Source organism: Danio rerio, chromosome 4 (genome assembly GCF_049306965.1).
Source record: "Danio rerio strain Tuebingen ecotype United States chromosome 4, GRCz12tu, whole genome shotgun sequence".
In the NCBI taxonomy this organism is placed as follows: Eukaryota; Metazoa; Chordata; class Actinopteri; order Cypriniformes; family Danionidae; genus Danio; species Danio rerio.
In genome coordinates this window covers 74971492-74998746 of record NC_133179.1, presented here as the reverse complement: position 1 = coordinate 74998746, position 27255 = coordinate 74971492, and the positions used below count along the sequence as shown (strand labels likewise).

Genomic DNA, 27255 nt, shown 5'->3' with positions numbered 1-27255 from the left:
TACAAGACACAACGTTTTATTTAAAAGGGAATGACACAGAACTGGAAGAATAAGTAAGTCAAGTTAAAATGGTTTTTAGGTTGACACAGAATCCAAATCCTCCATTTTCAGTAAGTATACCTTTCAGTACAAAACCTTTAACGCACATCATTTGAAATGACTAATAAACAGTCTGGTATTACATACCAGATATTATATACAATATTATTTCATAATATTATACATCTTTACAGCAGTCATCAGTGTTGTCACTATTGTTTTATGACAATCAAATTCTAGATGAGGGTTTAAAAACAGCCCCATATGATTTACCGGGCGCAAAAATAAAGTCAAAAAATATATATTTTTGACAACTGTACTATTTGGATTATTTGAACATCCAAAAAACAGGTGCTTCATATTTTTGAAAGTTCTATGATGGGGACCAGAAAAAGAAAAACAGTAAATCCTCAAGGTTTAGTACAACTTCATTCAAGGAAATGAAGATGGAATTTTCTTTTTGTGGTTAACATAATGCCATAAAATATGAAAACGTTGGTTTAACAAGACACAAAAACTACAAACAGCAGTTTTTTTTTAATGTTCAAGCAAGACAGCAGTTTGATTTGATTGTGCCAGTCAACCAAGAATGGTGTGTGCATTCTTTTTGCAGAATTCACTCTCTTGCTACTTCTTTACTTATGTACTCCCCAACGTGCTTTTATGTCCATGACTGCTTAGACTTCTGAGGTGGTCCAAACTCTTTTCACGAGTCCTTTTCTTCCTCTTTTGCTTGTCAAGATCTACAAAAAAAAAAAAAAAAAACACACACACACACAGTTAACATAGTCAAGTCTAACATTTGCAGAAAAAAGTGACCAAAACCAGTTCTGTATATAAAGTAGCTGTTCTGCTGACAAAAATCTATTTCAAGAGTTCACACATAGCTGATGATTGATTATAAAGTGTGTTTGGCATGCTTTCCCAGGGGAGAGCCCTGAGCTCATGAGATCCTTGAGCCCGGGGCTCCCTTGCTTATGCAGGGTAAGAGGGGAGATTGCCCTCAGGTAGGTCTCGAGAACTGGCCTGCTTGTTAATAGTGAATACAAATTTTAAATAACTATGGAGAGATATATTGCTGATTAATTGCATGTCTATGGTGTCAATTTGGTTTGGTCAATGGTACATGTTTTTTTTTTTTTTTTGGATTGTGGGAGAAAACCGGAGAGCCTGGGAAAATCTTTTTATTGTAATCTTTTTGCTTATTCTCGGGACCAGCAACTGAGGCAAGATGATTCCGACAACAAGACAGGCAAGAGCCAGTAAGTGGATAAGGTAAGGAGTAGCATCATGTACTCAAGACAAGAAAATATGTATGCATGGCAGATGTGTATAAGAGGCAGACTTGAGGTGCAGCAGATCAGAATTCAGGTGATTGTGCTTATATTTGATGAGTGATTGGGTCTAACAAAGCTGGAGTTTTTGTAACAACACCCCCACCTCATTGAAGGGATCTTAACAGTTGCTCTCATCTTTGAGGACAGCCATGGCCCCTGAATGTATGACGATCTGGATCAGGGATGGGCAAACCCAGTCCTGGAGGGTCGGTGTCCTGCGGAGTTTAGCGCCAACCCTAACAAACACAACTGTCTAAAGATCTTTAGTGATCTTGAAGATGTTGATTAGCATGTTCAGGTGTGTTTGATTAGTGTTGGGGGGGGGGGAACTCTGCAGGACACTGACCCTCCAGGACCAAGTTAGCTCATCCCTGATCTAGACAGACATTAGGGAAATTATCATGTAGTAATGGATTCAGAATATCCTTTGTATGCACCAACAGACTTTACATAATCGACTGGGAAGGATAATGCATAGAAGTGATCCAAGCAGCTAGGTTGATGTCAAGAGTCGATGATGTTTAACAGATAAACGGTCTCTTCCTTAGTGATGATAATCAGTTTCATCAGAAGACTCATCTGAAAAGTGATGTTGCTGAACTGCCTCCAGATGGTGAAACACCAAATAAAGTGAGGACAGAAGGCAGTAATTCACAGCTGGAACCTTGGGCAGCTCTCTAGTCTTCTGAAAGTGTGGAAGCCAAGAAGGTCAGAGGAGGGCATAAGACAAGTGGTGTTCTGTCTGAAGGAATTATGTGAATACACAACCAAGAGAAGGTAGTGACTCCAGTGTTGTTTATGGTCATCTATGTAGCGGTGAATATATCTACATCAATCCCTCTGGAATGCTAAGATTGGTGGAATAGTTGTTCTTTACCATGTAAGTGGAAAGGTAAGAAGAGTGTTGCAAAGAGCAGACTTTATGCAGATATTCCAGTCTAGACCAACAAGGGTCTGGTCTAGAAAGCTTAGCAAATTACTTCATTCAACATCCACTGAACAACATTTATAATTATGACAGGGAGTATGTTTTCTGAAAAAAGAAAAAAAAACGTGACGGTATTTGCTTAAAGGTTCATAGAGTCACAGAACCTCTATGTCCTTCACCTGCTTTCATGTCTCTGTTTATCAGTGATGACCTCAAATTATTGTACAACTTCCTGCAGCCAGTGTCCCTTTTTCAGGGTAAGCTTGATGGCCAATGGCTCAAGATTTAAAGACTTCAACGACAAATGGCCTGTGCAAATGGTTTTCTTTGGCTGATTGTAGCTCTTGAGGGCTCACAAAGTCTATGCAGTAGCCACTTTTCAACTGTCAGGCCAGTGTGTACTAGAGCTTCCATAGAGCAGGCTGGGGCCAATATTAGTGGCGCTCAAGCAGTGAGGCACAATCATGATGTATTTCCCTTGTAGAACCAATATCAAAACCCCCACCCTATGGATGCTTAGGCAACAAACATCACACAACCCGGCCAGTTTAGCAGGAAGAAGTTAGCCAGCTAGCCTGCTTCGGCCCAAGATATTGGACAGGGTGAAATACCCCAAAAGGGCTGCTCAAGTCCCAGAAGTTACTGTGTAAAAACAACTGGCCCAGGCACACACTGGCATGATAGTAGAAACATGGTTATTGATCATGCTGAACCAGTGGATGAGTGGAGATAAGTTACCAAAGCCAAGAAAGCATCTATTCATCCAGAACAAACAAGGTCGTAGGCCCTTTGCACATTCAGTTTGAGAAACATGCAAGGTCCACAAAGTTTCTCCAGGGCAGCCAGTACCAGTAGGATCAGATATGGGTATTTGAAAATTTGTAGTTGAAGGTCCAATAGTCAATACATGTCCACAAGCATCCATCCTTTATAAAGACAAAAAAATCTGTTTGACAGATATTCAATATTCTCATCTACAGCCTTTTATTCTGAGATGGACAATGGGTAAACTACTATTTCAAAGTTTTTAGGTAGATCTTAAAGTATTTAGGTAATGGAATACCTTATTCTGGTCAAGTGATTGACAATTTGAGCCATTTTCAGCATGAAGCTTGTGTATATATATGCAATGAGGAAAGGTGAAGGTGTAATTTTTAAAGTGCCTATAACATTCACAAACCTGCTATATTTACATCATTTAAAGTTCAGAAAAACATTTTATTTCTTGGCTCTTAATCGGCACACTTTTGAGTTTACTTTATTTTAAATGAGTTTCTTCTCAAACAAAATATTTTGAAGAATATGGACAACTGAACCCAATCTCTTGATGAGCGCAAAAACAGAGGATCTTGTATGGCGAAGCCCTGGCCCACTCTATAGCCAGACTTCTTTTATCCCGTGGAACAGGCTCAGCCCAAAGGGGATGTGGGAACATCCCCCAGCAGGCCCACCACCTTCAGGGGGAGCAGTAAGGGGCTAATGCATTGTAAAAAGGGTGGTGGTCGACTGTTAGGACCACGACAACTCAATCATTGGGCACAGAAACTGGCTCTTGAGACATCTCACCTCACTGGGAGGGAAAGAGCCCAAGCTTGTGCAGGAGGTTGAAGGGTACTGACTAGAGATATTCGGGCTCACCTCCACGCATAGATTGTGCTTTGGAACTCAACTTCTTGAAAAGGGCTCGACTTTCTTCTACTCTGGAGTTGCCCAGGGTGAGGGGCGGCGAGCTGGTGTGGGCTTGCTTATAGCTCCGCAACTTAGCTGCCATTTGTTGAAGCTTTCCTCGATGAATCAGAGGTTCACCTCCCTGTGCCTTCGGGTCATGGATAGGTCTCTCTCTGTAGTTTGTGCCTATGGGCCAAACACTAGTGCAAAGTAGCCTTCTTGGAGTTCTGGGGAGGGGTGCTGAAAGGTGCTCAGAGGTATTCAACTGCGGGACTTTAACGCCCACGTGGGTAATGATAGTGATACCTGGAGAGTGTTCTATTACTGGACTTCTGTGCTACTCAGTTTGTCCATAACAAACATTATGTTCGAGCATAAGGGTGTTCATCAGTGCACATGGCACCCGGAGACCCTAGGTAGATAATTTTACTTTGTGGTTGTCTCATCTGATCTCCGTCCGTATGTCTTAGACACTTGAGTAAAGAGAGGGGCAGAACTGTCAACTGATACCACCTGGTGGTGAGTTCGAATCTGGACAGACTTGGCAGGCCCAAATGTATAGTGAGGGATTTCTGGAAACGTCTAGCTGAACCTCAAGTAAAAAAGATTTTTAACTCTCACCTCCGGAATAGCTTTGACCAGATTCCAAGGGAGGCTAAAGACATTGAGACCGAGTGGTCCACGTTCTTCGACTCCATTGTTGACGCAGCCATGAGAAGCTGTGGCTGTAAGGTCTGTGGTGCCTGTTGAGGCAGCAATCCACAAACAAAAGAAAGGAATGGCATTAAGCTGAAGAAGTCCTACAGGGCTTAGTTGACTTGTAGGACTTCCAAGGCAGCTGATAGGCACCGACAGGCCAAGCGTGCTGTAGCCTGGTAGGTTGCAAAAGCAAAAATTCATGCCTGGGAAGAGTTGGGGAGACCATGGAGGAAGACTACTCTTCTATATCGACAGAAGTCAGCTGACATGGCTTGGGCATTTGTTTCAGATGCTTCCTGGACGCCTACCTAGGGTTCCAGGCATGTCTCACAAGGACGAGGCCCCGGGGAAGACCCAGGACATGCTGGAGGGACCATGTCTCTCGGCTAGCATGGGAACACCTCGAGATTCCCCCGGAGGAGCTGGAGGAAATGTCTGGAGAAAGGGAAGTCTGGGGTTCTCTCCTGAGATTGCTGTCCCCGCAACTCGGCCCAGGAAAAGTGTAAGAAAATAAATAAATGAATAGGCAACTGAATAAAACTGACTTCCATAATATGAAAAAATATTAAGTACTCAAAAGACACCTTAGCCAGTGCTACAGAAAAAGTGTTCAGAAAAACTTTTGAAAATTATAACATTGATATAACGTACTTAATATTTGAATTGTAATTACCTTGAATTTCACTGAGAAATCATCCTTGTAAAGTATTTTTGAAGATTCTGCAATTTTAATGTTTGCAGCTGGCATACTAATAATACTCTTGAAGTCTTCTCACATCATCTCCCTAAAAACTTTTTCATTATTTCATTATTCATTCGTTCATTATCTTTCAGATTTAGTATTTGTGATGTTGCAGCCATGTGCTTTCATAGTTGATGTCAGGTACTCAGGGACTTCTTCGGACTGTCGTTGATTGAATATTATATCTCTAGTGATTGTCAGAGTTCTTTTGAAAGCTGAATGCGAAGCACCTTCAAGAAGTTGTAAGGTTATCAATGTCTTTGTTCAGCAGTAGACAACATTTTTTTGTTGTATTTTTGCTTTTGCAGACATCCTTGTGGTGAAAGACACACAATCTGGAGACAGATTTGACTAACTGAATACAACACAGGTTTTGCTGATTCACACTTGGCATCTCTTAATCTTCTGAAGGAATTTTAAGACACTCCTATACAGTACTTGAAAATGCAGCCTTGGCCACTTCAGCAGGACCCAGTGCTTCCTGATGGTCTCTTTTGGCCGAGCATTTTTTCATGTGCCTCTTAAGTTCATGGCGAACAAACATCCCTCGGCAATGAACACAGTATGTATACCTGTTGGAGGCTTGTTTTACAGAATGTCGTTTAACTTTCAGGGCACCCGATCCTTTCTTCAGCACATCATTGTTGTGCATAAAGTTGCCTTTGTTTCGCAACATCTGCAGCAATTCCTTTCGTTTCTTGGAGTGAGCTGGTAAACTGAGTGCTCGTGCAATTTCAGCATCTTCACGCTTATGCACTTTAAAATGTCGAGCTAATTTGATTTGTGGCTTTCCACAAACAAAACAGAAATTTTTACCACCTCCAGACACAGTGGTGACGCCCTTTAATGACGAGACTGAATCATTCGCTGTATCCTCTGGGATGGATCTATTTCTCTCGTCGCTTTTATTTGTTGTGTTCTCGTTCTCTGCTTCAGTGATGATGCTTGGGCTTGAGTTAGGTGAAAAGGACATTCTGTGAATTAGTGAATCTCCTGCTGTGATGTTCAGGCTGGAGGACTTCTCAATGGTAATGCAAGGATCCAGAGAGTTCTCAGTAGAGTTGCTGATAGACCTTTCTAAATCCAATTCCGTGTTTGAGTTCAAGCCAGACTGTGAGTCAGGGACAAACTCTTCAACTGATGACAATTCTTTGTCCCAGCTTTCAGGTAAATCCTGTAGAAAAATAAATTGTAGACAGCATTATTAGTTTACTATTTATTATTTGTAATAGACTGAGTACAGATGTGACTACATTTCTGAAATAGTTTTGCGTTTCTGTTTTAATATTTCAGCTATTACTTATTTATACTAAACTCTTAAAGACACAAATCTCTCATGTAGGTCTAATCTGCTGTGTTAGTTACTTACCGGAACACTTTTACTCTGGAAACTGTGTGAATACCAGACAGAAGAGCACACTAAAAGGAAAAATGAAATTAATTAGACAAAAACAGAATGGATGAAAAACTAAAAAAAAAATAATAATCTACACAAAAGTCACGTGACTTTGATAAGCAGCAAGACGAAATGGTCACAGACTAGTAATATTTTTGGTAATATTTAAGTAATAAGCAGTTTAAAAAGAACCGTGTTAGACACAAATCTTTTTAGAATTGCACTTTACAAATTGGGCAAACTATTAAGGCCATGACAGAGTTTCTGCAGGACTTATTAGGAAAAATGTAAGGCTTTCTTTTAAAAAAACATTTAAAAAAAAAGGCAAAAATAGAAGAAAACATCAATATGCTGTGATCCACAACTGTCTAGGGAGTACATAAGGATTTAAATTCCTAGTAAAAAAAATCATGTTAAAAATATCTAACTAGCCTTTATAATAAGTTTATATAAAGTATGTTAAAACATGAATGACTCTTTCATTCCTTCAAAAAGTTTAAATCAAACCGATACAGTACCTGGAAATGCAGCCTTGGCCACTTCAGCAAGACCCAATGCTCCCAGTGTTTCCTGATGGTCTCTTTTGGCTGAGCAATTCCTCATGTGCCTCCAGAGTTCCTGGCGAATAAACATCCCCCGGCAATAAACACAGTATGTATATTTGTTGGAGGCTTGTTTTACAGAATGCCGTTTAACTTTCAGGGCACCCGATCCTTTCTTCAGCACTTCATTGTTGTGCATAAAGTTGCCTTTGTTTCGCAACATCTGAAGCAATTCCTTTCGTTTCTTGGAGTGAGCTGGTAAACTGAGTGCTCGTGCAATTTCAGCATTGTCACGTTTATGCACTATAAAATGTCGAGCTATTTTGATTTGTGGCTTTCCACAAACAAAACAGAAATTTTCACCACCTCTAGTGGTGATGCCCTTTGAAGACGAGACTGAATCACTCGCTGTATCCTCTGGGATGGATGTATCTCTCTCTTCTCTTTTATTTGTGGTGTTCTCGTCCTCTGCTTCAATAAAGCTGCTGGGGCTTAAGTCAGGTGAGAAGGACAGATTGTGAATGAGTGAATCTCCTGCTGTGATGTTCAGGCTGGAGGCCTTTTTCTCACTGGTCATGCAAGGCTCCAGCAAGTTCTCTGTAGTGTTGCTGGTGGACCTTTCTAAATCCAATTCTGTGTTTGAGTTCAAGCCAGACTGCGATTCAGGGACAAACTCTTCAACCGATGGCAATTCTTGTTCACAGCTTTCAGATAAACCCTGATAAAATAAATATTCAGCAGCATTATTAGTTTAAGCTTGTATTATTAGAAATAGACTGAGAACAGGTGTGATTACATTTCTGAAATTTAGATTATTAGAATGTTAGTTTAAATATTCCAGTTATTTCCCATAAGTATCAAGAATACACTCAGCAGCTTCAAAATATCAGGGAAATATTGCTAATGTCACATTATTAAATATTAATACAAGCTGGTACTTCGGACAACACTTCCAGTTGCAACCCATCATGAACACATAACTACTGCACAGCCTCACAGGTTGACTGAATAAATGGAATGAATATGTTAAAGGTTACTTACAGGCACACTCTTTTTGTGGAAACTGTGAGATTCCAACACAGCAGAGCACACTAAAAACAAATACACAAAAACAGAAAACTATTAAAAATACTTATAAGTAATAAGGAAAACTTAAACTAAATCTAAAAAAAAAAAAATCAAATAACTTAATACCACACACACACACACATACACAATATGAGATGATTTCTGAAAGGTAGCTGTGCAGTTACAAAGCAAAAACATGTGCTTTTTTAAAAATCAGTATAGTTTAGGTTAGTTAAATTTTAAAATATCTAACAAAATTACTTTATATTTTGCAATAAAATAATTATCACAAATCAATTTCGGTTTCCAGGCAATAGCAACTAGCATTGTTGTTCCATTTCATCCTTCCGGACCCCCAGAGGCAGTGCTTCGCATTGGATGTCATCCCATCGCAGATGCACGCCAAGTCTCCCTCGTAGGAAGACTTAAGGTACTCCCCATTTAACCCTGTACCTTGCTACGCTGTCCTTATAACCTCTCACATGCAAGTGTTTCAGCAGTGGTTCTCAACACCCGGGAGCAAACTGGCACTGGTCGGTGGATCAATTGGTCCGCAGAAGAAATCATTGGGTATTTTCATTTTATTTATTACCGGAGTCTGAACAATCTTTTATTATGAAAAATGATTAAGGGGAAATGCGAAGGGGAAAAGGCCCAGTGAAGGACCAACAAGCTGCCAAGGATTGAATCCGCAACCCATTGTCAACAAATCAGGCAAATGCAGCATGTTTGTGCAAGAAAAAGGTCAACTGCAAATTGTGTCTTTTCTGTGAGCAAGTTTGTTATGTCTTATGCAGTTGCAGGGCTTTAGAGCGCATGTTGAGAAGGACACATGCAAGTGATGCCCTTGGGCCTTTCAGGTGCATCCAGTTGAAAACACCTCAACTTGAATGCTGTGAGCGCACCACAAGTTACATGACAAGAACTGACCGACCAGCTTTATATTTTGCATGGAATATACACATTACTGTAGAATAACTACCACAGACAATCACAGTATACCCTAACATTGCAGGTATTTTTGCATGCATGGATCTTGATACATCCTCAGCAGCAGCTACCTCAACTTCTGTTTTCTTTAGAGGGGTGATTCAACAGTCAGCTATTATTGCCTCTTGTGTTCTGTCTCCATATAAGTTCTTGAGACCTAATGTCTTTTGGCTGTGGCCTCAGTGCCATAATACAGAAGGTCTTCTCATACAAGCATATAAGACAGGTGCGTTATTGCTTTGCAGTCTAAGATCAGTTTTATCAGTGTCTGAGTGCTCTTATTTAATCTTATTCTATCAACACAACCCCAGCTAATTCCAACCTAGTCTGTGAAGTACACTGGGGTTGTCCAAGACCCAAATAATGATAAGAGCATAAGAACAGCAGGTAGACAGTACTCTACGTCTCCCCCAACATTTTTAAAGGCAGGAGGGCAACCATTCTGGTACTTCCTCAAACTCATGGGTATGCTGGCAGTGGCAGCAGTTGAACCATTGGGCCTCCCCTGACTCAGTCCCTTTTGGAGGCACATATTTCACCTATGTCCCAGGAGGCACATGAATAAGAGGATTTAACTTACACCAAAAGTTCTCACACTGAAACCATGGAGAACTTACTAAAAAAAAGCATATTGCTTTGTGTGGGATTCCATCCTTACTGGAAGTAGTCCAGATGGATGCTTATCTTTCTTTCTGGGAAAGAGTCTGGCAGCACAGAACTGTTAGAGGGCAATGGGACTGCAAGCAAATAGGGGAGAATATCAACACCTCGGAGCTATGAAGTAGTTCTTCTGGCACTGAACCACTCTGCCCTATATCTGGAAGGCAGACATGTTCTTGTCAGATCAGACAATGCATCCGTGATTAATCACATCATCCATCAACAGGGCACAATATTCAGCCAGTCTCCTCAAGTATGACAAGATCTGTTGACTTAGGTCTTCCATCAGTTAGCGAACATTAGGGCAATGCACATAACAGGAGAGAAACATACCATGGCAGATTTCTGGTTACGTCACACTCATCAGGGAAGTAAAGCGTCAAGCCAAAGGTAGTGGATATATGGTTTTGAGGTTTGACAAAGTGCCACAGAGGCATGTCCTGCTGCATCTGTGCTCCATTTTCTGCAATTGCTGCTAAATAATTATTGGGCAGTTTCTACCACGAGTCTTGGTAGCTGCAACTTCAGCATATGTTCAAGTTGATGGTCAGCCTTTGGGATCTCATGTTTTGGTTACTCCAATTCTAAGAGGTGTGCAACAATTATAGACTCGAATCATTCATAAGGGCTCTCTGTAACTACATTAGAGCCAATTTCTCTCTGTTTTGGGAGAGCCTCTCCTAAACAGAAACTTTTACATTTGGTGGTTGAGGTTATCACCCATGCTTATGAGTCAAGTGAATCCCATTGCAATTAGGAGTAAGGTGTTATTCTAAAAGAAGCATCTTGACTTCTTGGTCAGCGCTAAAGGGTGTTCCCCATAGTCATATCTGTGTGACTGCTTCTTGGTCTTCAATGAATACCTTTTTTTCCAATTCAACAGATTTAATCTGGCTGCAACAGACACTTTTGAAACACCTGCCCTTCTACAGGTAAACAGGACCTCCTTGTTACCTTGTGGCTACAAATCATCCAGTGTGAAGCATTGCCTCTCGTGCTCAGGAAGAACAAAGCAGAACAATATTTATGAATGTAAATGTAGTTCTATGAGTTCCATGGATTTGTGATATGTTTTCAAAATCATTTAAGAAATGAACAGAGAAGAAGATTGGATTTAATAAGGTAGAAATCTTTTCTAACAAATTGCTTAGGACAGTGGTCACCAAACTTGTTCCTGGAGGACCGGTGTCCTGCAGATTTTAGCTCCAACCCTAATCAAACACACCTGAACAAGCTAATCAAGGTCTTACTACATATACTTGAAACATCCAGGCAAGTGTGTTGAGGCAAGTTGGAGCTAAACCCTGCAGGGACACCTGCCCTTCAGGACCGAGATTGGTGACCCCTGGCTTAGGACATGAGTTGTGTTAAATTTCCTCATCCTATACTCTGAAAACTTTAATACATCATCTGATACAGTACCTGGAATTACAGCCTTGGCCACTTCAGCAGGACCCAGTGCTCCCAGATGGTCTCTTTTGGCTGAGCAATTTTTCATGTGCCTCTTGAGTTCCTGGCGAATAAACATCCCCCGGCAATAAACACAGTACGTGTACTTGTTGGAGGCTTGTTTTACAGAACGGCGTTTAACTTTCAGGGCACCCGATCCTTTCTTCAGCACATCATTGTTGTGCATAAAGTTGCCTTTGTTTCGCAACATCTGCAGCAATTCCTTTCGTTTCTTGGAGTGAGCTGGTAAACTGAGTGCTCGTGCAATTTCAGCATTGTCACGCTTATGCACTATAAAATGTCGAGCTATTTTGATTTGTGGCTTTCCACAAACAAAACAGAAATTTTCACCACCTCTAGTGGTGATGCCCTTTGAAGGTAAGACTGAATCACTCGCTGTATCCTCTGGGATGGATGCATCTCTCTCTTCTGTTTTAATTGTGGTGTTCTCGTTCTCTGCTTTAGTGATGCTGCTGGGGCTTAAGTCAGATGAGGAGGACAGATTGTGAATGAGTGAATCTTCTGCTGTGATGTTCAGACTAGAAGACTTCCTCTCAGTGGTCATGCAAGGCTCCAGAGAGTTCTCAGTAGTGTTGCTGTTAGTCCTTTCTAAATCCTGTTCAGTTTTTGAGTTCAAGTCAGACTGTGATTCAGGGACGAACTCGTTACCTCGCAACAAATCTTTGTCCAGGCATTCAGGTAAATCCTGTAGAAAATTATTCACATACAGCATTATTGGTTTAATCTTTATTATATATATGCAGAATGATGTGCGAAAGGTTACTTACAGGCACACTCTTACTCTGGAAACTCTGTGAATCACACACAGAAGAGCACACTAAAAGGAAAAATAAAATTAATTAGACAAATCAAAAATAGGAAAACTGAAAGATATAATCCAATACAAAAGTCACATGTGACTCTGATAAGCAGCGGGGGGAATGGTCAAAGACTAATGATATTTTTTTGGCAATATTAAATAAATAAGCAGTTTAAAAGGAACAGTGCTTATTTAAGACTAATCTTTTTAACATTGCACTTCATAAATTGGCTAATATGTTGAGAACTACATATAGCTTTCTGGGGAGCACAAAGATTTCAATTCCTAGCAAGACATAAAAGTAAAAAAAAAAATCCTAACTTTCTTTTGTATTAAATTACAAAATATGTTAAAGCTTGAATCCCTTTTTTATACTTCTAAGAAGTTTTAGTCTAACCTATAGAGTACCTGGAATTGCAGCCTTGGCCACTTCAGCAGGACCCTGTGCTCCCAGTGCTTCCTGATGGTCTCTTTTGGCTGAGCATTTTTTCGTGTGCCTCCAGAGTTCCTCCCGAATAAACATCCCCCGGCAATGAACACAGTACGTGTACTTGTTTGCGGTTCGTTTTACAGAATGTCGTTTAACTTTCAGGGCACCCGATCCTTTCTTCAGCACATCATTGTTGTGCATAAAGTTGCCTTTGTTTCGCAACATCTGCAGCAATTCCTTTCGTTTCTTGGAGTGAGCTGGTAAACTGAGTGCTCGTGCAATTTCAGCATTGTCACGCTTATGCACTTTGAAATGTCTACCAATTTTGATTTGTGGCTTTCTACAAACAAAACAGAAATTTTCACCACCTCTAGTGGTGATGCACTTTGAAGACGAGACTGAATCACTCGCTGTATCCTCTGGGATGGATGTATCTCTCTCTTCTCTTTTAATTGTGGTGTTCTCGTCCTCTGCTTTAGTGATGCTGCTGGGGGTTAAGTCAGGTGAAGAGGACAGATTGTGAATGAGCAAATCTTCTGCTGTGACGTTCAGGCTGGAGGACTTCCTCTCAGTGGTAATGCAGGGTTCCAGAGAGTTCTCAGTAGTGTTGCTGATAGACCTTTCTAAATCCTGTTCAGTTTTTGAGTTCAAGTCAGACTGTGATTCAGGGACAAACTCGTTACCTCTCAACAAATCTTTGTCCAGGCTTTCAGGTAAATCCTGTATGAAATGAATCGCATACAGCATTATTGGTTTAATCTTTATTATATGTATGCAGAATGATGTGTGAAAGGTTACTTACAGGCACACTCTTACTCTGGAAACTCTGTGAATCACACACAGAAGAGCACACTAAAAGGAAAAATAAAATTAATTAGACAAATCAAAAATAGGAAAACTTAAAGACATAATCCTATACAAAATTCACATGCGACTCTGATAAGCAGCGGGGGGAATGGTCAAAGACTAGTGATATTTTTCGGAAATATTTAATAAATAAGCAGTTTAAAGGGAACGGTGTTTAAGACTATTCTTTTCAACATTGCACTTTACAAATTGGGTGAAACATCAAGGGCATGACAGATTTTCTAAAGGATTTATAAGGAAGAATTTAAGGCTTTCTTTAAAGACAAAATATAAAAAAATAAAGGAAAAAATAGAGGAAAAACAATACTAATATGTTGAGAACTAAATATAGCTGTCTGGGGAACACAAAGATTTAGATTCCTAGCAAGACAAAATACAAAAGCAAGTTAGATCTTTTTTTTACTAAGTTACAAAATATGTTAAAGCTTTAATGCCTCTTTTATACCTCAAAGAAGTTTAAATCTAACCTATAGAGTACCTGGAATTGCAGCCTTGGCCACTTCAGCAGGACCCTGTGCTCCCAGTGTTTCCTGATGGTCTCTTTTGGCTGAGCATTTTTTCATGTGCCTCCAGAGTTCCTCCCGAATAAACATCCCCCGGCAATGAACACAGTATGTATACTTGTTTGCGGTTCGTTTTACAGAATGTCGTTTAACTTTCAGGGCACCCGATCCTTTCTTCAGCACATCATTGTTGTGCATAAAGTTTCCTTTGTTTCGCAACATCTGCAGCAATTCCTTTCGTTTCTTGGAGTGAGCTGGTAAACTGAGTGCTCGTGCAATTTCAGCATTGTCACGTTTATGCACTTTAAAATGTCGAGCTATTTTGATTTGTGGCTTTCCACAAACAAAACAGAAATTTTCACCACCTCTAGTGGTGATGCCCTTTGAAGACGAGACTGAATCACTCGCTGTATCCTCTGGGATGGATGTATCTCTCTCTTCTCTTTTAATTGAGGTGTTCTTGTCCTCTGCTTTAGTGATGCTGCTGGGGCTTAAGTCAGGTAAGGAGGACAGATTGTGAATGAGTGAATCTCCTGTGATGTTCAGACTAGAGGACTTCCTCTCAGTGGTCATGCAGGGCTCCAGAGAGTTCTCAATAGTGTTGCTGATAGTCCTTTCTAAATCCAGTTCAGTTTTTGAGTTCAAGTCAGACTGTGATTCAGGATCAAATTTGTTACCTAGCAACAGATCTTTGTCCAGGCTTTCAGGTGAATCCTGTAGAAAATTAATCGCATACAGCATTATTGGTTTAATCTTTATTGTATATATGCAGAATGATGTGTGAAAGGTTACTTACAGGCACACTCTGGAAACTGTGTGATTCAGACACAGAAGAGCACACTAAAAGGAAAAATAAAACAATTACACAAAAGCAGAAAGAAAACAGCTGCAAGATACTGCATCCCCACAGAAGTTACATGTGACTGCGATGTTGGAATGATAATGGTTTGGTAATATTTAAGGAATGAGCAGTTTAAAAGGAACAGCGTTTAATGTAAATCTTTCCAAATTGGGAAAACAATTAAGGACATCACAGAGATTAGCAAGATTTATCAGGGAAAATTTAAGACTTTCTTTAAAGACCTTTTAAGACCAACTTAAGAAATTATAAAATAAAAAAACAAAAAATATGTTGAGAACTACAAATGATGTCTAAGGAGCAATAAAGATTTGAACTAGCAAAATATCAAAGCAAAAACACAAAAGATTTATGGAACTTGCGTTTAAATTAAGTTTACACGATATTAAGGCTTCGATATCTCTGATTTAACCACTTAATTTGAAGAAATCACTTCTGCCATCTGGTCATACCCTTTGAATATCTATATACCTCTATGACAGTGCTGTCAATAATTACTCTTGATAAACTCCGCAGACATTACAAAGTGACAAGAATTCAAATATAATAAGTATTGATTTAAATATTTGATAGTTGCTCACACAATTGCTATTTTTTATTTTATCAGTTCAAATGTTTTGTAGTTTAGGAGTAACCTGAAGCATTCAGGCTCATACTAGCAAAATTGTTTTATAGTGATGATAAATGGGTACAATAAAAAAAACGTAAGCACGTCTCTAATTTAGATCAGTCTCTGAAGAGTTTCACACACTGCCGCTACTCATTCCTGCAGCACATGCACCATGTATTCAAAAGCCAAATTCATTTTGTTCATCGATTGCAGTTCCCTTACACATAAACAAATACATGAAAGGGCTAAACGTTACCATATTATTATATGCGCGGTGCATCCCACAGACGGATGACATCCTGATTAAAAGCAGTAATAAAGCTCATTCTCCAGTATGGTGAACACGAAAGGTGCCAAAGATGATCCTAACTGCAGAAATTACACTTGACCTTACTTTAAAATACAAGAAAGTAACTCCTTAAGTAAATGAATGCCATGCTCATGGGAATTTCAGACTTGCTGCTTTGATTTAAGACTTGTTTAGGGAAAGATTATTCAAGACTTTTTAGAACCCACAAAAACCCTGCATGAGTTATATTAAACCACACTTCATTATCTTAATACCTCTGAGACATTTTAGTCTATCTGATACAGTACCTGGAATTGCAGCGTTGGCCACTTCAGCAGGACCCTGTGCTCCCAGTGCTTCCTGATGGACTCTTTTGGCTGAGCAATTCTTCATGTGCCTCTTGAGTACCTCGCAAACAAACATCCCCCGGCAATGAACACAGTACGTGTACTTGTTTGCGGTTCGTTTTACAGAACGGCGTTTAACTTTCAGGGCACCCGATCCTTTCTTCAGCACATCATTGTTGTGCATAAAGTTGCCTTTGTTTCGCAACATCTGCAGCAATTCCTTTCGTTTCTTGGAGTGAGCTGGTAAACTGAGTGCTCGTGCAATTTCGGTGTTTTCATGCTTATGCACTTTAAAATGTCGAGCTATTTTGATTTGTGGCTTTCCACAAACAAAACAGAAATTTTCACCACCTTTAGTGGTGATGCCCTTTGAAGACGAGACTGAATCACTCGCTGTATCCTCTGGGATAGATGCATCTCTCTCTTCTGTTTTAATTGTGGTGTTCTCATCCTCTGCTTTAGTGATGCTGCCGGGGCTTAAGTCAGGTGAGGAGGACAGATTGTGAATGAGTGAATCTCCTGTGACGTTCAGGCTAGAGGACTTCCTCTCAGTGGTCATGCAAGGCTCCAGAGAGTTCTCAGTAGTGTTGCTGATAGACCTTTCTAAATGCAGTTCAGTTTTTGAGTTCAAGTCAGACTGTGATTCAGGATCAAACTCTTCACCTGATGAAAATTCATCTGCCCAACTTTCAAGTAAATCCTGTAAAATATTATTTGTAGGGAGCAGTATTAGCTTAATCTTTAATTGATTATGAGTATGAGACTGAAAACAAGGATGACTAAAAACACAAATTCATCATGTAGGTCTGATCTGTCCTGTTAGCTTCAAATACTTGAGTTTCATTAACTACATAGAAGTAATTTGTTGAAATATTAATGCAGTTACTTACAGTCACACTGTTTCTGAGAAAACTGCATGAATTCCACACAGAAGAGCCACCTTTAAAAAGAAATTACACAAAACAGAAAACATTAATTTATTTTAGCCTTATGAACCGAATAGGAAATCAGGGAACTAAACTAAAGCTAACTAGAACTAGAAATGTGGGAGCTTAACACCACACAGACTGCACAGACACACACTGGCAGATGAAGTTCTGCGCAGTCACACAGCATCGTGTGCGTATAAAATATTAAAACAGTGAACAAACCACAAACAAATTCTGTGTATCTGAATTGTCTCTATTTTAAGCCCCGTTTCGATTACATCATTTTTATTGTCAGTTACAACTCTGGTTAGAAGTCAATCTTTCAAATTATCCTATTTTGTCTAGATCAGAAATGCCCAAACTCTGTCCTGGAGAGCTGGTGTCCTGGAGAGTTTAGCTCCAACCCTAATCAAACACACCTAACAAATTTAATCAAGCTCTTACTAGGTATACTAGAATTATCCTGATGGGTATGTTGAAGCAAGTTAGAGCTAAACTCTGCAGGACACCGGCCCTCCAGAACAGTTTGGGCAACCCTGGTCTAGATAAACTCCTAATGTGTTGTGGGTACCAAATATGCCAGACTAGATGTTGGTTCATGTTCAATCCTCACATGATGTGTACAACACGCATCCTGTCATCAAGAAGCAGCATACATTACAAATGTCACGGTAACTTGCTAGAGCAGGAGTGCTCCTGGAGATCTACCTTCCTGCAGAGTTCAGCTGCAACCTTGACCAAACACATCTGTCCTTAATTACCAAGTGCTCCTTCAAATCCTACTTAGTTTAGCTGGGTTTCAGGGTTGGAGCTCAACTCGGCAAGAGGGTAGATTTTCAGGAACAATGTAGAGGTTTGCATTCCTGCGGTTGCACCATGAGAGCTGTGGGACCTAACTTTGGTGTAGTTTGAATGGGAGTAATTGGGATACGAATATAACGTTCCCTAGTCCCAATGTTATTTCGGAACAGCTATCCTTAATCTTGTTGAGCACCGGTACAACCAGTGCTTTCTGCATGTGTTTTTTTTTTTCGCCCTGTGCATGTAACATCTGCATAAACGTCCTTAGATTGGGTTTTGTCAACATGCGAGAGCAAAGTGAAGATGCACTGTCCTTCAGCTTGCATTAGAAAATGGTCAGTTTACTGTTAGGAACCCACTACAGGCAAGTCTGATGTATGGGAGTCTTTTACAAACGGAAAAGATGCTAATGGAAAAAAAATACTCTGTTCGATGTTATAATGCCTCAGAGTTTTATCCTTTAGCAGTCACAAGACTGGAACCTCAGGTTTAAGGCAGTACTCATGTCTCAACACAACAGGGCAAACAAAACAGACAATCCTTGCACAACCTAAACCTGAAAATCCTTGCAAAGTTTTACCTGTTATCTCTCTCTTTTGGTAGTAACCATAAACGTAAGATTTTGGACACCTGATTTAAATTTAGCTCCAATGGTCAGGTAGAAAATTATCGTAAGTGGGCAGCAGGTGATAAAAGGCTGAATATATGGCAGGATGGGTCGGGTGCGGAATAAAACCTTGCAGGAGCAGGACTAAAAAATTAGTCCCATGCAGACCTCTACACCCCTGGTCTAGAGCAGGGATCACTAAACTTGTTCCTGGAGAGCCGCTGTCCTGCAGATTTTAGCTCCAACCCTAATCAAACACCCCTGAGCAAGTTAATCAAGGTCTTAATAGGTATACTTGAAACACCCAGGCAGGTGTGTTGAGGCAAGTTGGAGCTAAACCCTGAAGGAAACAGGACCTCTAGGAACGAGATTGGTGACCCTTGGTCTAGAGTGTGTTTTCTGAACTGTAACAGCAGAAATCTTACTGAAAACCAGTTACCATTAAAAAAATGTATTCATAGAAGAATGTTACCATTTTAAAAGCGGTGTAGAAAAGAGATTCTGTGCTCTTAATCATCAACATAACCGCATGTGAACATGCTGGATTTTGTGTGGAAGCGTCAATGTGAAGCGACATGACATCTCTGACAGGTACTTTGAAACACCACACAAGAATAAACTATTGAATCTTGCATCCTAAAGCTCAGTAGACATTTACAAACACCCAGGACAAAATCATGTAATCTAAATGGGGCTTAATTTGTTGTACTTTAACAATTTGGTACACTTATTTAAAAGGAGGGTCGGGCTATCTTCATTTCCACTCAGGTATTTTAAAAGCATATTTATCTCTTTATTACCATTTTTAACTTTAATACACAAGTAATATTTCTATGCATTAAGAGCAGCTTAGAGGTTTGACCTGTTGTCTGACCTGGCAAGAAAAGAAAGTTCTGTGTGGTACTTCAGTGTCCTATACAGTCTAAAGACATGCAGTTTAGGTCAACCGAAAACTACAAAACCGTATATTTACAACTTGTGTTACAAAGATGTGTGTGTATAAAATGGTTCTCAGCAAACTTAAACATTATAAACTCAGCAAACTTAAACATTTCAATGAATTAATATCACTTATGTAAGGTGAAAACGTCATAATTAAGACAATAATTTTCATGAGCTTCCTCCATCCACCACTGGCCACACGTCTGCATACAGTTAGCTGACAGGACGTTCACCGGCAATCTATTATAATCCCCACAACAGATACGTGTGACTCTGATATGCAGAAGAAAATATGGTCACAGACTTATAAAATTAAAAAAAAGGTATTTTTTTAGACGGGAATTATTTATAACATTGCACCAGTCAAGTGTTCAGGCAGCTCTTCTAAACTTGTGTTTAGTTTAGTTTTTTTTTTTTCCCAGACCCTCCCAAAGCGTTTCACAAGACATTTAAATGTAAATGAAATGAACAGTTCACACAAAAACTAGAATTAACCCATGATTTACTCACCTTGAATGCATCCTAGACGTTATCTCACATTCCATTTTCAGACGGACACAATCGCAGTTGTAATTAAAAACTGTTCCGGCTCTTCGAAGCTGTATAAAGCAGGGCTCGAAATTTGGTGTGTAATTGCAGGAATCGCGCATCAATTAAATTACTCCCGCAAGTATAAATTTCAGAATGCAAGAAATTCACACACAAACATATTCGCTATATAGTGTAGTCTTTATTTAAAGTTAACTATAGTTTAAATTTTTTATATATTTTGCCTTAAATGTTAAATGTCGTAATTTACAATAATAATAATAATTACATAAATGTTTTGAGAGATTTTGTTTAAGTAAAAATTACCAACATTAAACAAATTTGATAAAAAACAAACAAAACAAGCTTAAGCCAAGACGTTCTACCTTCATTCAATCATAAAAAAATTAAGCAACTCAAAATACACATGAATTGACGTTAGACTTGCATAATGTCATGCACACACATCTGGAAAAGTCACATGAACAACAAACCCTATAGTTAAAACAAACCTTATAGTTTAAAGGGTTCTTAATATCTCAACACAAGTTTGAAAGAGAACATGGAACAACAGTAGTAGTAAAAACAAATGCGAAACGGGAAATTCTTCATCTGCGTGATTCAGCAGGTGATGAACCAAACACAAACACTACATGACAGCCTACAGACTGTGACTGAACCAAAATTAGACATCTGCGTGAGGATAAACCGAGAGCTTAAATGAGAGGATCTGGCAAAAAAAAAAAATTAATCATCAAGGTATTTAAATAAGTGAGTCATGCTTCATTTAGGTTGCAAAGTTAAATAGTAAGGAACTTTTCAGATCATGGTGATGCTTTAACTGACTGAAATTATGATTGCTGACTATATATTTTTTTAAGGGTTCTCCGATCAATCGGTCACCGATCCCGATTGGCCAATAACAGCTTCGGGGAGTTTGATCGGCGGTCTCCACGAAGGCCTATCCAGATTCCACATGATGCAAAACTAGCAATTGTCCCGGATGTTCACCGGTAGCCTGTGCCCGGTGGATATTAGTGGAAAATATGATTTATTTACTTTCCCTGTTTAAGAGCTCACGCAACAGCTGCCATCGCATCATACTATCCATAAGCAGGGGAACTCAACAGGCAGTGCCACGTCACGCTGAAGATGTGCATTCTTATATTATAATTTGTGCTCAAGCCACGCTGTTAGGGCCGTTTACATATCTCATCCAAAACTGTGTTGAAAACATGATGAGCGCCGCTTCTTTCACTAAGATCCATTCACTTGCGAACTTTAATGATTTGTGGTTGCTAAGCAACAGTGCACGTGGGCCAGAGCTACAGAGAGCTAAGGCGTAGGCTACACTCATATAGCACTTTAAAGATGCAGTATCGTGTCTTTACACTTTACATTGTGTAAAAGGCAGATGTTCCTCATAGCAGCATAAAAAACCCAAACATATTCAAATTGTAAGGCAAGCAGCGCTCAAATTACTGTGAACGGAGGTGTCATCACTTCTTTTGGTTTTGATGAGATGGTTTGTCTGTGCAGAATTCAATCATGGAGCTGAATTGAACCGTACACTCTACAAAATGTAGTAGTAGACTACCTTTACTAGTAGTAATAGCAATATTAACAACAACAGCAACTTTTGTATTATTTCTCCGATTCTGTCAATCATATTTTCAGGTTCAGAAGAGAAGTAAAGGCGGCTGCACAAGTCTTTTCACTGTTTCACACACACGTTGCTCAGTGACATGGACACCTCCAAATAATGTTGAAATAGTCACATACTGTATTTTTAAGGTATAATTCACCTAAAAATGTCATTTTTGTCTTCATATAATGCTGTATTCGCGGCCAGGAAATCACATGTGACATGAGCTGCTGACCGTAAGCTGCTACCACAGAGAGGGCGGACGCGGTTCCTACTTAATGATAGACCCGCCTTTATTTTTACATCTACAGAAAGGTGAGAAAATCTTTATTTTAAGCAAAAAAAAATTATGAATCTTATTTTAGCCAGAATCATGCAGCTCTAAATATATATATATATATATATATTTTTTTTTTTTTTTTTTTTAATATATAAAAAGGTATGATGACATTTCCCTGATGCACTAAAGCCCCAGTTCTGCCTAAAGTTTTCTAGAGCTACATTTGTTTCATTTCATAATTTTTTTTTATATTCTTCTGAAAAGCTGTATTTGTCAAGCTCTAAACAAACAGTGCCCAAACTTCTTCTTAAAAAGGGTCAAAAACCAAACATTCTGCCTCTTTCTCAGAGGAGATGGCCAAATCAGAGGTTATCATGGGCCAACTTTGGCCCATAGGGTCTAGTTTGGGCATCTTTAGTTTGCCCTAAACTGTTCTTATTGGTTAATCAAGCACATGCTGCTATGTTTTAGGTTGGTCTGAAACGCAGTTGTCATATGAAATTCCTTAAATACATTTAGAAAAATATGATTAATAAAAGGCATAAATTAGACCCTGTCATCGGTTTCAGCTGATTTGGCTTTAAGTGATTGATAATCGGTCCCAAAAATCCTAATCAGAGAATCTCTAATATTTTTGATATGTTGAGTACCAACATGGTAAGGTTATGTTTACATCATCATGAAAATTGAAGCATAAAATGGAGCGGTGACATGTTCATTTGAACCGGCTTATTGAAATGAAGATCTGGTTCACAGAAAAGATCTGAACTCCCTATCACTAGTATGACATGTAAAATAAACCCATTGTTTTACGTCAGCAATCATACAAAATGCCTATTTACTAACTTATCTTCTATGCATCTTATGTTTTAACCACCTGCTGCACCTTAATAAATGTACATGAAAACACCACTGACATGACAAAGAGATTAATTTCTAACTCTGATAAGCAATAAACAACATGCAGATAGAGATGTATGGCTTGGATACATTGACAGATCATTTGCAACAGGTAAAAAGATCTATGAATGAGAACATTTCCAAGTCTAAATTGATTATGAATGCATTTACTTTATCAATAATGTGGTTTGATCATGTTGTACTGTGCATTGCAATGTATGGGCTGTCTGGTGGGGTGGGTGAGTAAACCTTACTTGCCTCTAATTATTAATATATCACAGATTTCTGCAAGTAAAGATGCTTTGAAACTATCTGTATTGTATAAATGATTAAATAAAAGTGATTTAAGCACACAAACGCATTAAAAATAGGAGTGATTACATGTAAATTTCATCCTTACCTTTAAAAAAAAAATTATTTTCCATCTGCACCATTAGTTTTGTGTAGAGTTGTTTAGTATTTTACAGACAATAAAAATGCAAACAATTTAAATTTTATTATTTTATTTACCAAAGTCAAACCTACTACTAATCTCACGAAATCTGATGTCATCCGTAATGTATGTGAAATCGTCATGAATGCAAAATAAATAGCTATCTTCTAAAATCCTTTTGATTAGTGTTATATATTTTGGGTTGTGCAGTTTAAAAACCACAAAATATGTTAAATACTGCAAACTTCCATGCGTTCATATTAATTTCCCTCAATTAAAATATAAAACACATTTACAGACTGGTCTTTTTCTGATGCCTTAACGCTGTGCTGAATTGTTTTGGAAATTATAATCAGATGTTTTAATCTACTGTTAATATATACTTTCTCTGTGAATTTATGTTTCAAGTTTTTACTGCAAATGTCACATTTTAAAACACTGCAATTGAGTTTAGGTATTATTTAAAGCTATTATATCACTACTCCTATTTTTATAAATAAAAACCTCTGATTATGATTAAAGTTTGTTACTAGTCTTTAAGTTAAATACTCATAGTATAATGTAGCTGAGTCATATATATATATATATATATATATATATATATATATATATATATATATATATATATATATATATATATATATATATATAGTCTAATTATTATTACATTTTTTGGTAGTTTTGCTAAGCATTATTATCATTTAAATGTGATTTAAACATGAGTTTAATATTATTTAAATGTGATTGCAGGTGAAGTATGTGTGTAAATATACCAAACGTAAAGAGAAATGACTGAGATGAGGATGAAAACCAACCTATTGGATCCTCAGGCTCTTCTTTTACCAGCGTGAAAACATCTGCAATCCTGATGTCCTCACACTCCTCTTTAATAAACGCCATCTTTACAAGTGTGCAGCTTCTCTGTGTGTTCAAGAGGAGAATGATGAATAAATGCAAACTAGATCTGAATCCAAGTCTTAATTGCTCAATATTACAAATATTGGATGATTGAACACTGCATGTGATGGATTAAACTCTCCACACCACGTTTGCGGTGTGTTTAAAAGCGGCTTCGTGGCTTCTGACCTGTGGTTTTGTTGAGTTTGCAAAGCAGGAATTAACTCGAAGTTTCTGGAGGCTCGGTTTCTCTCCTCTTTGCCTACAGACGCTGAATTTGTGTTTCTGGTGGATTTATCGACGATAAACAGGCGATTACTGAGCGTTTTTAACTGATTTATACGCTCCGAAAACACAAACCCTTGGCCGAAACACAGACACGGCGCAAATCTGTGACGTCATATCAGCAAACCTAACCATAATAAAAGTCCTGTTCATGTGTGGAAAAAAGTAGTGGAGGGATGAAATAGATAGATAGATAGATAGATAGATAGATAGATAGATAGATAGATAGATAGATAGATAGATAGATAGATAGATTAAACCTTTAATAAAAGTAAAGATATTAAAAGTATCTTACACATTCTAACTTACAAAATATGCGCTGGTGTTTACACTAAATGGCGGATATTGCTGCTTAAATAGCGAGCTGAATGCAACATCACGCTACTTGTATAAAACTGCACAGTAACAGAAATTCATAAAGAAATAAACCTTTCTCTTTCCGAAACACATACGCTGTGAGGGTAAAGTCTAGATAGGATACAGCCGCGGATGCTCACGTTAATATAAAATATTTTTTGTGGCATGTTAATAAAGTAGAATTTAATGTGTAGTTTAATAAATAATGTAAATAATTCAACTTCCGTCCGCAGCTGTATCTCTTCTAGTTCCAACCCGTTAGGTGCAGCTTTATGACGTCACATGGCAAACAAAACAAACAACAAAAAAGATGTGAGCTTTAGCAGGTGAAAGTAACAGATTTATGAAGTAGAACGCTTTCTCGATACTCTTGTCTGTATCAATAAAACAAAATTACACATTTTCCCAAAACACAGAAAAACTTTGGTGTAGGAACAGTACCAAAATCAATGCACAGATGTTTCATCTTGTAAAATACAGAAAGCGCAGATTGTGTTAATATTCGATTGAAATCTTTTCAAATAGCTGCTCACTGGGTAGAATCTGTGAATTAATTTAAAGGACACTTCTCTGACTTTGTTCACAATCACATCCATAAATGCAAATTCTCCAATAATAAACCACGTTTTAAGGTATTCATCAGAGAATTGAAACAATTACCCTGCTGAAAAATCCAGCTTAAACCAGCCTAGGCTGGTTTTAGAGGGGTTTAGGCCACTTCCAGGCTGGTTTCCAGCCATTTCCAGTCTGATAGCTGGTCAGGCTGGAAAATGACCAGCTAAATCCAACTAAAACCAGCTTGACCAGCCTGGTTTTAGCTGGACATAACTGGTTTTGGCCTGGCTCCCAGCCTGCTAGGCTGGTCAAGCTGGTTTTAGCTGGCCATCTCCCAGCTAAGACCAGGCTGGAAATGGCTGGAAACCAGCCTGGAAGTGGCCAAAACCCCTCTAAAACCAGCCTGGTTGACCAGCTAAAACCAGCCAAGGCTGGTTTAAGCTGGATTTTTCAGCAGGGAATACTTTGAAACACTTTCCAGTTCAGGAAACACTAAGGCTAGGGAAACATTATCTCGTCATGCCCTATTTAAAATCTCCCTGTCACATCAGTAATTCATTTTGAATTAATTACACTTAGTGTATTTTCATTTTAAGCTTTACTTTATATGTATGTCTTGTGTAACTTATTGTATTTTTTTTTACTGTTTTATCTCCCTGGCATCCTCTATTCCTTCTATAGTGTTTCATGCTGTAATAGTTTACTGTTAAATAAACAATAAATAAATAAATAAATAAAGATGAACAACAAAAGCATCTTAGCAAAGAATAAATGGATTTCTTATAAGAATTGGCATGAAAAAAATGTTATCTTTGTGATTTAGTTGGTCCACAAGGGAACTTCTATTCATGGCGATTTTATGGTTAAACATAATTTTCCTGTTATTCATAAAGAATTTCATATTGTGATTAAGGCTACCTAATGGCCTTGCTCATTTAATGAAATGCCAATTGGTCACCTTACAATCATAAGGTTCTATCTGACATTTTTGTCAAAACTGAGTTTTTGACATATTCTTATTAAATGACAACTTACTTACATTATGGGATGTGTTTTTAGAAGTTGTTTACATTTTAATTTTTTTTTTTTTTTCATTTTAAAAACAAATGTTAAACACTAAGCAGTACTGTTTGCTATGTGGAATGCAAAAACTTTAAGGCTCAAAATCTCATAATCATTCAGAACGCAGAGAGAACCTGATCATTCCAAGGTGATGACTTGTCATTTGAAGTGATTGTTAAAAAAGAACCAAAGTTTTTAGTTGAAGACAAATGCATTTACAACCTAAAAAAAGTGATTATGCCCCTAACTCAAATTGTGTCTTCTGTAACTCAAGCATTGAATCGATTGATCATATTTTGTCAAATGCCCACATGTTAATGTGTTTTGATCAGATTTATCTGTCTATTTTTCATCAAATTGTAAGTTTATCATTTATTTTTCCATGTGTGATATAATTTGTTACTTTTCTCATGACAAACAGAACAGAATTTATAGGCAATTTATTTTATTGGGTCAATATTATATTCACAAATGTACATTTGCAGTATTTTCTTTGTCTTCAATTGTTTAATTACTATTTTATATTTAAAGCAAATTTTTTAAAGCAAAACTTTTATAAGGACTTTGTTAATATTATTTAATTTGATAATTTTCCAGTGTGTATGGGTGTTTCCCAGAGATGGGTTGCAGCTGGAAGGGCATCCACTGCATAAAACATATGCTGCATAAGTTGGCGGTTCATTCGCTGTGGCGACCCCAGATTAATAAAGGGACTAAGCCAAAAAGAAAATAAATGAATGATAATTTTCCTCTGTACTGTTTTATTATTATCTTATTTTATAATTATTATT

The 27255-nt window shown here is 38.3% G+C and overlaps 1 protein-coding gene across 4 annotated transcripts; it reads right to left on the bottom strand.

The window, feature by feature from the left end:
• On the bottom strand, positions 1–24599 carry si:cabz01015814.1. 4 transcript variants are annotated; one of them, XM_068220561.2, is made up of 16 exons: positions 24395–24599; positions 24124–24229; positions 17134–17183; positions 16205–16943; positions 14935–14978; positions 14114–14852; positions 13571–13620; positions 12747–13488; positions 12307–12356; positions 11492–12224; positions 8393–8442; positions 7328–8069; positions 6783–6832; positions 5345–6587; positions 4980–5156; positions 1–782 (listed from the first exon to the last, which is right to left on the bottom strand). In XM_068220561.2, exons 2-14 carry the CDS (start codon positions 24206–24208, stop codon positions 5841–5843), a joined length of 4821 nt encoding a protein of 1606 aa, XP_068076662.1. In that variant the 5' UTR covers positions 24209–24229; positions 24395–24599; the 3' UTR covers positions 1–782; positions 4980–5156; positions 5345–5840. The 4 variants fall into 4 exon arrangements, with proteins under 4 accessions (XP_068076662.1, XP_021331491.1, XP_073804165.1 ...); XM_021475816.3 differs by lacking the exon at positions 4980–5156; XM_073948064.1 differs by lacking the exons at positions 4980–5156; positions 5345–6587.
• Between the last annotated feature and the right edge of the window lie 2656 nt (positions 24600–27255).

Excerpts from the sequence above, each read along its gene's own strand:
- si:cabz01015814.1 (XM_068220561.2), bottom strand. The coding sequence starts at position 24,208 with ATGGCGTTTATTAAAGAGGAGTGTGAGGACATCAGGATTGCAGATGTT. Across the intron at positions 16,944-17,133 it reads TTCTCAGAAACAGTGTGACT|GATTTACTTGAAAGTTGGGC; the intron begins GTAAGTAACTGC and ends AATATTTTACAG. Across the intron at positions 8,070-8,392 it reads TCCACAAAAAGAGTGTGCCT|GGTTTATCTGAAAGCTGTGA; the intron begins GTAAGTAACCTT and ends TTATTTTATCAG.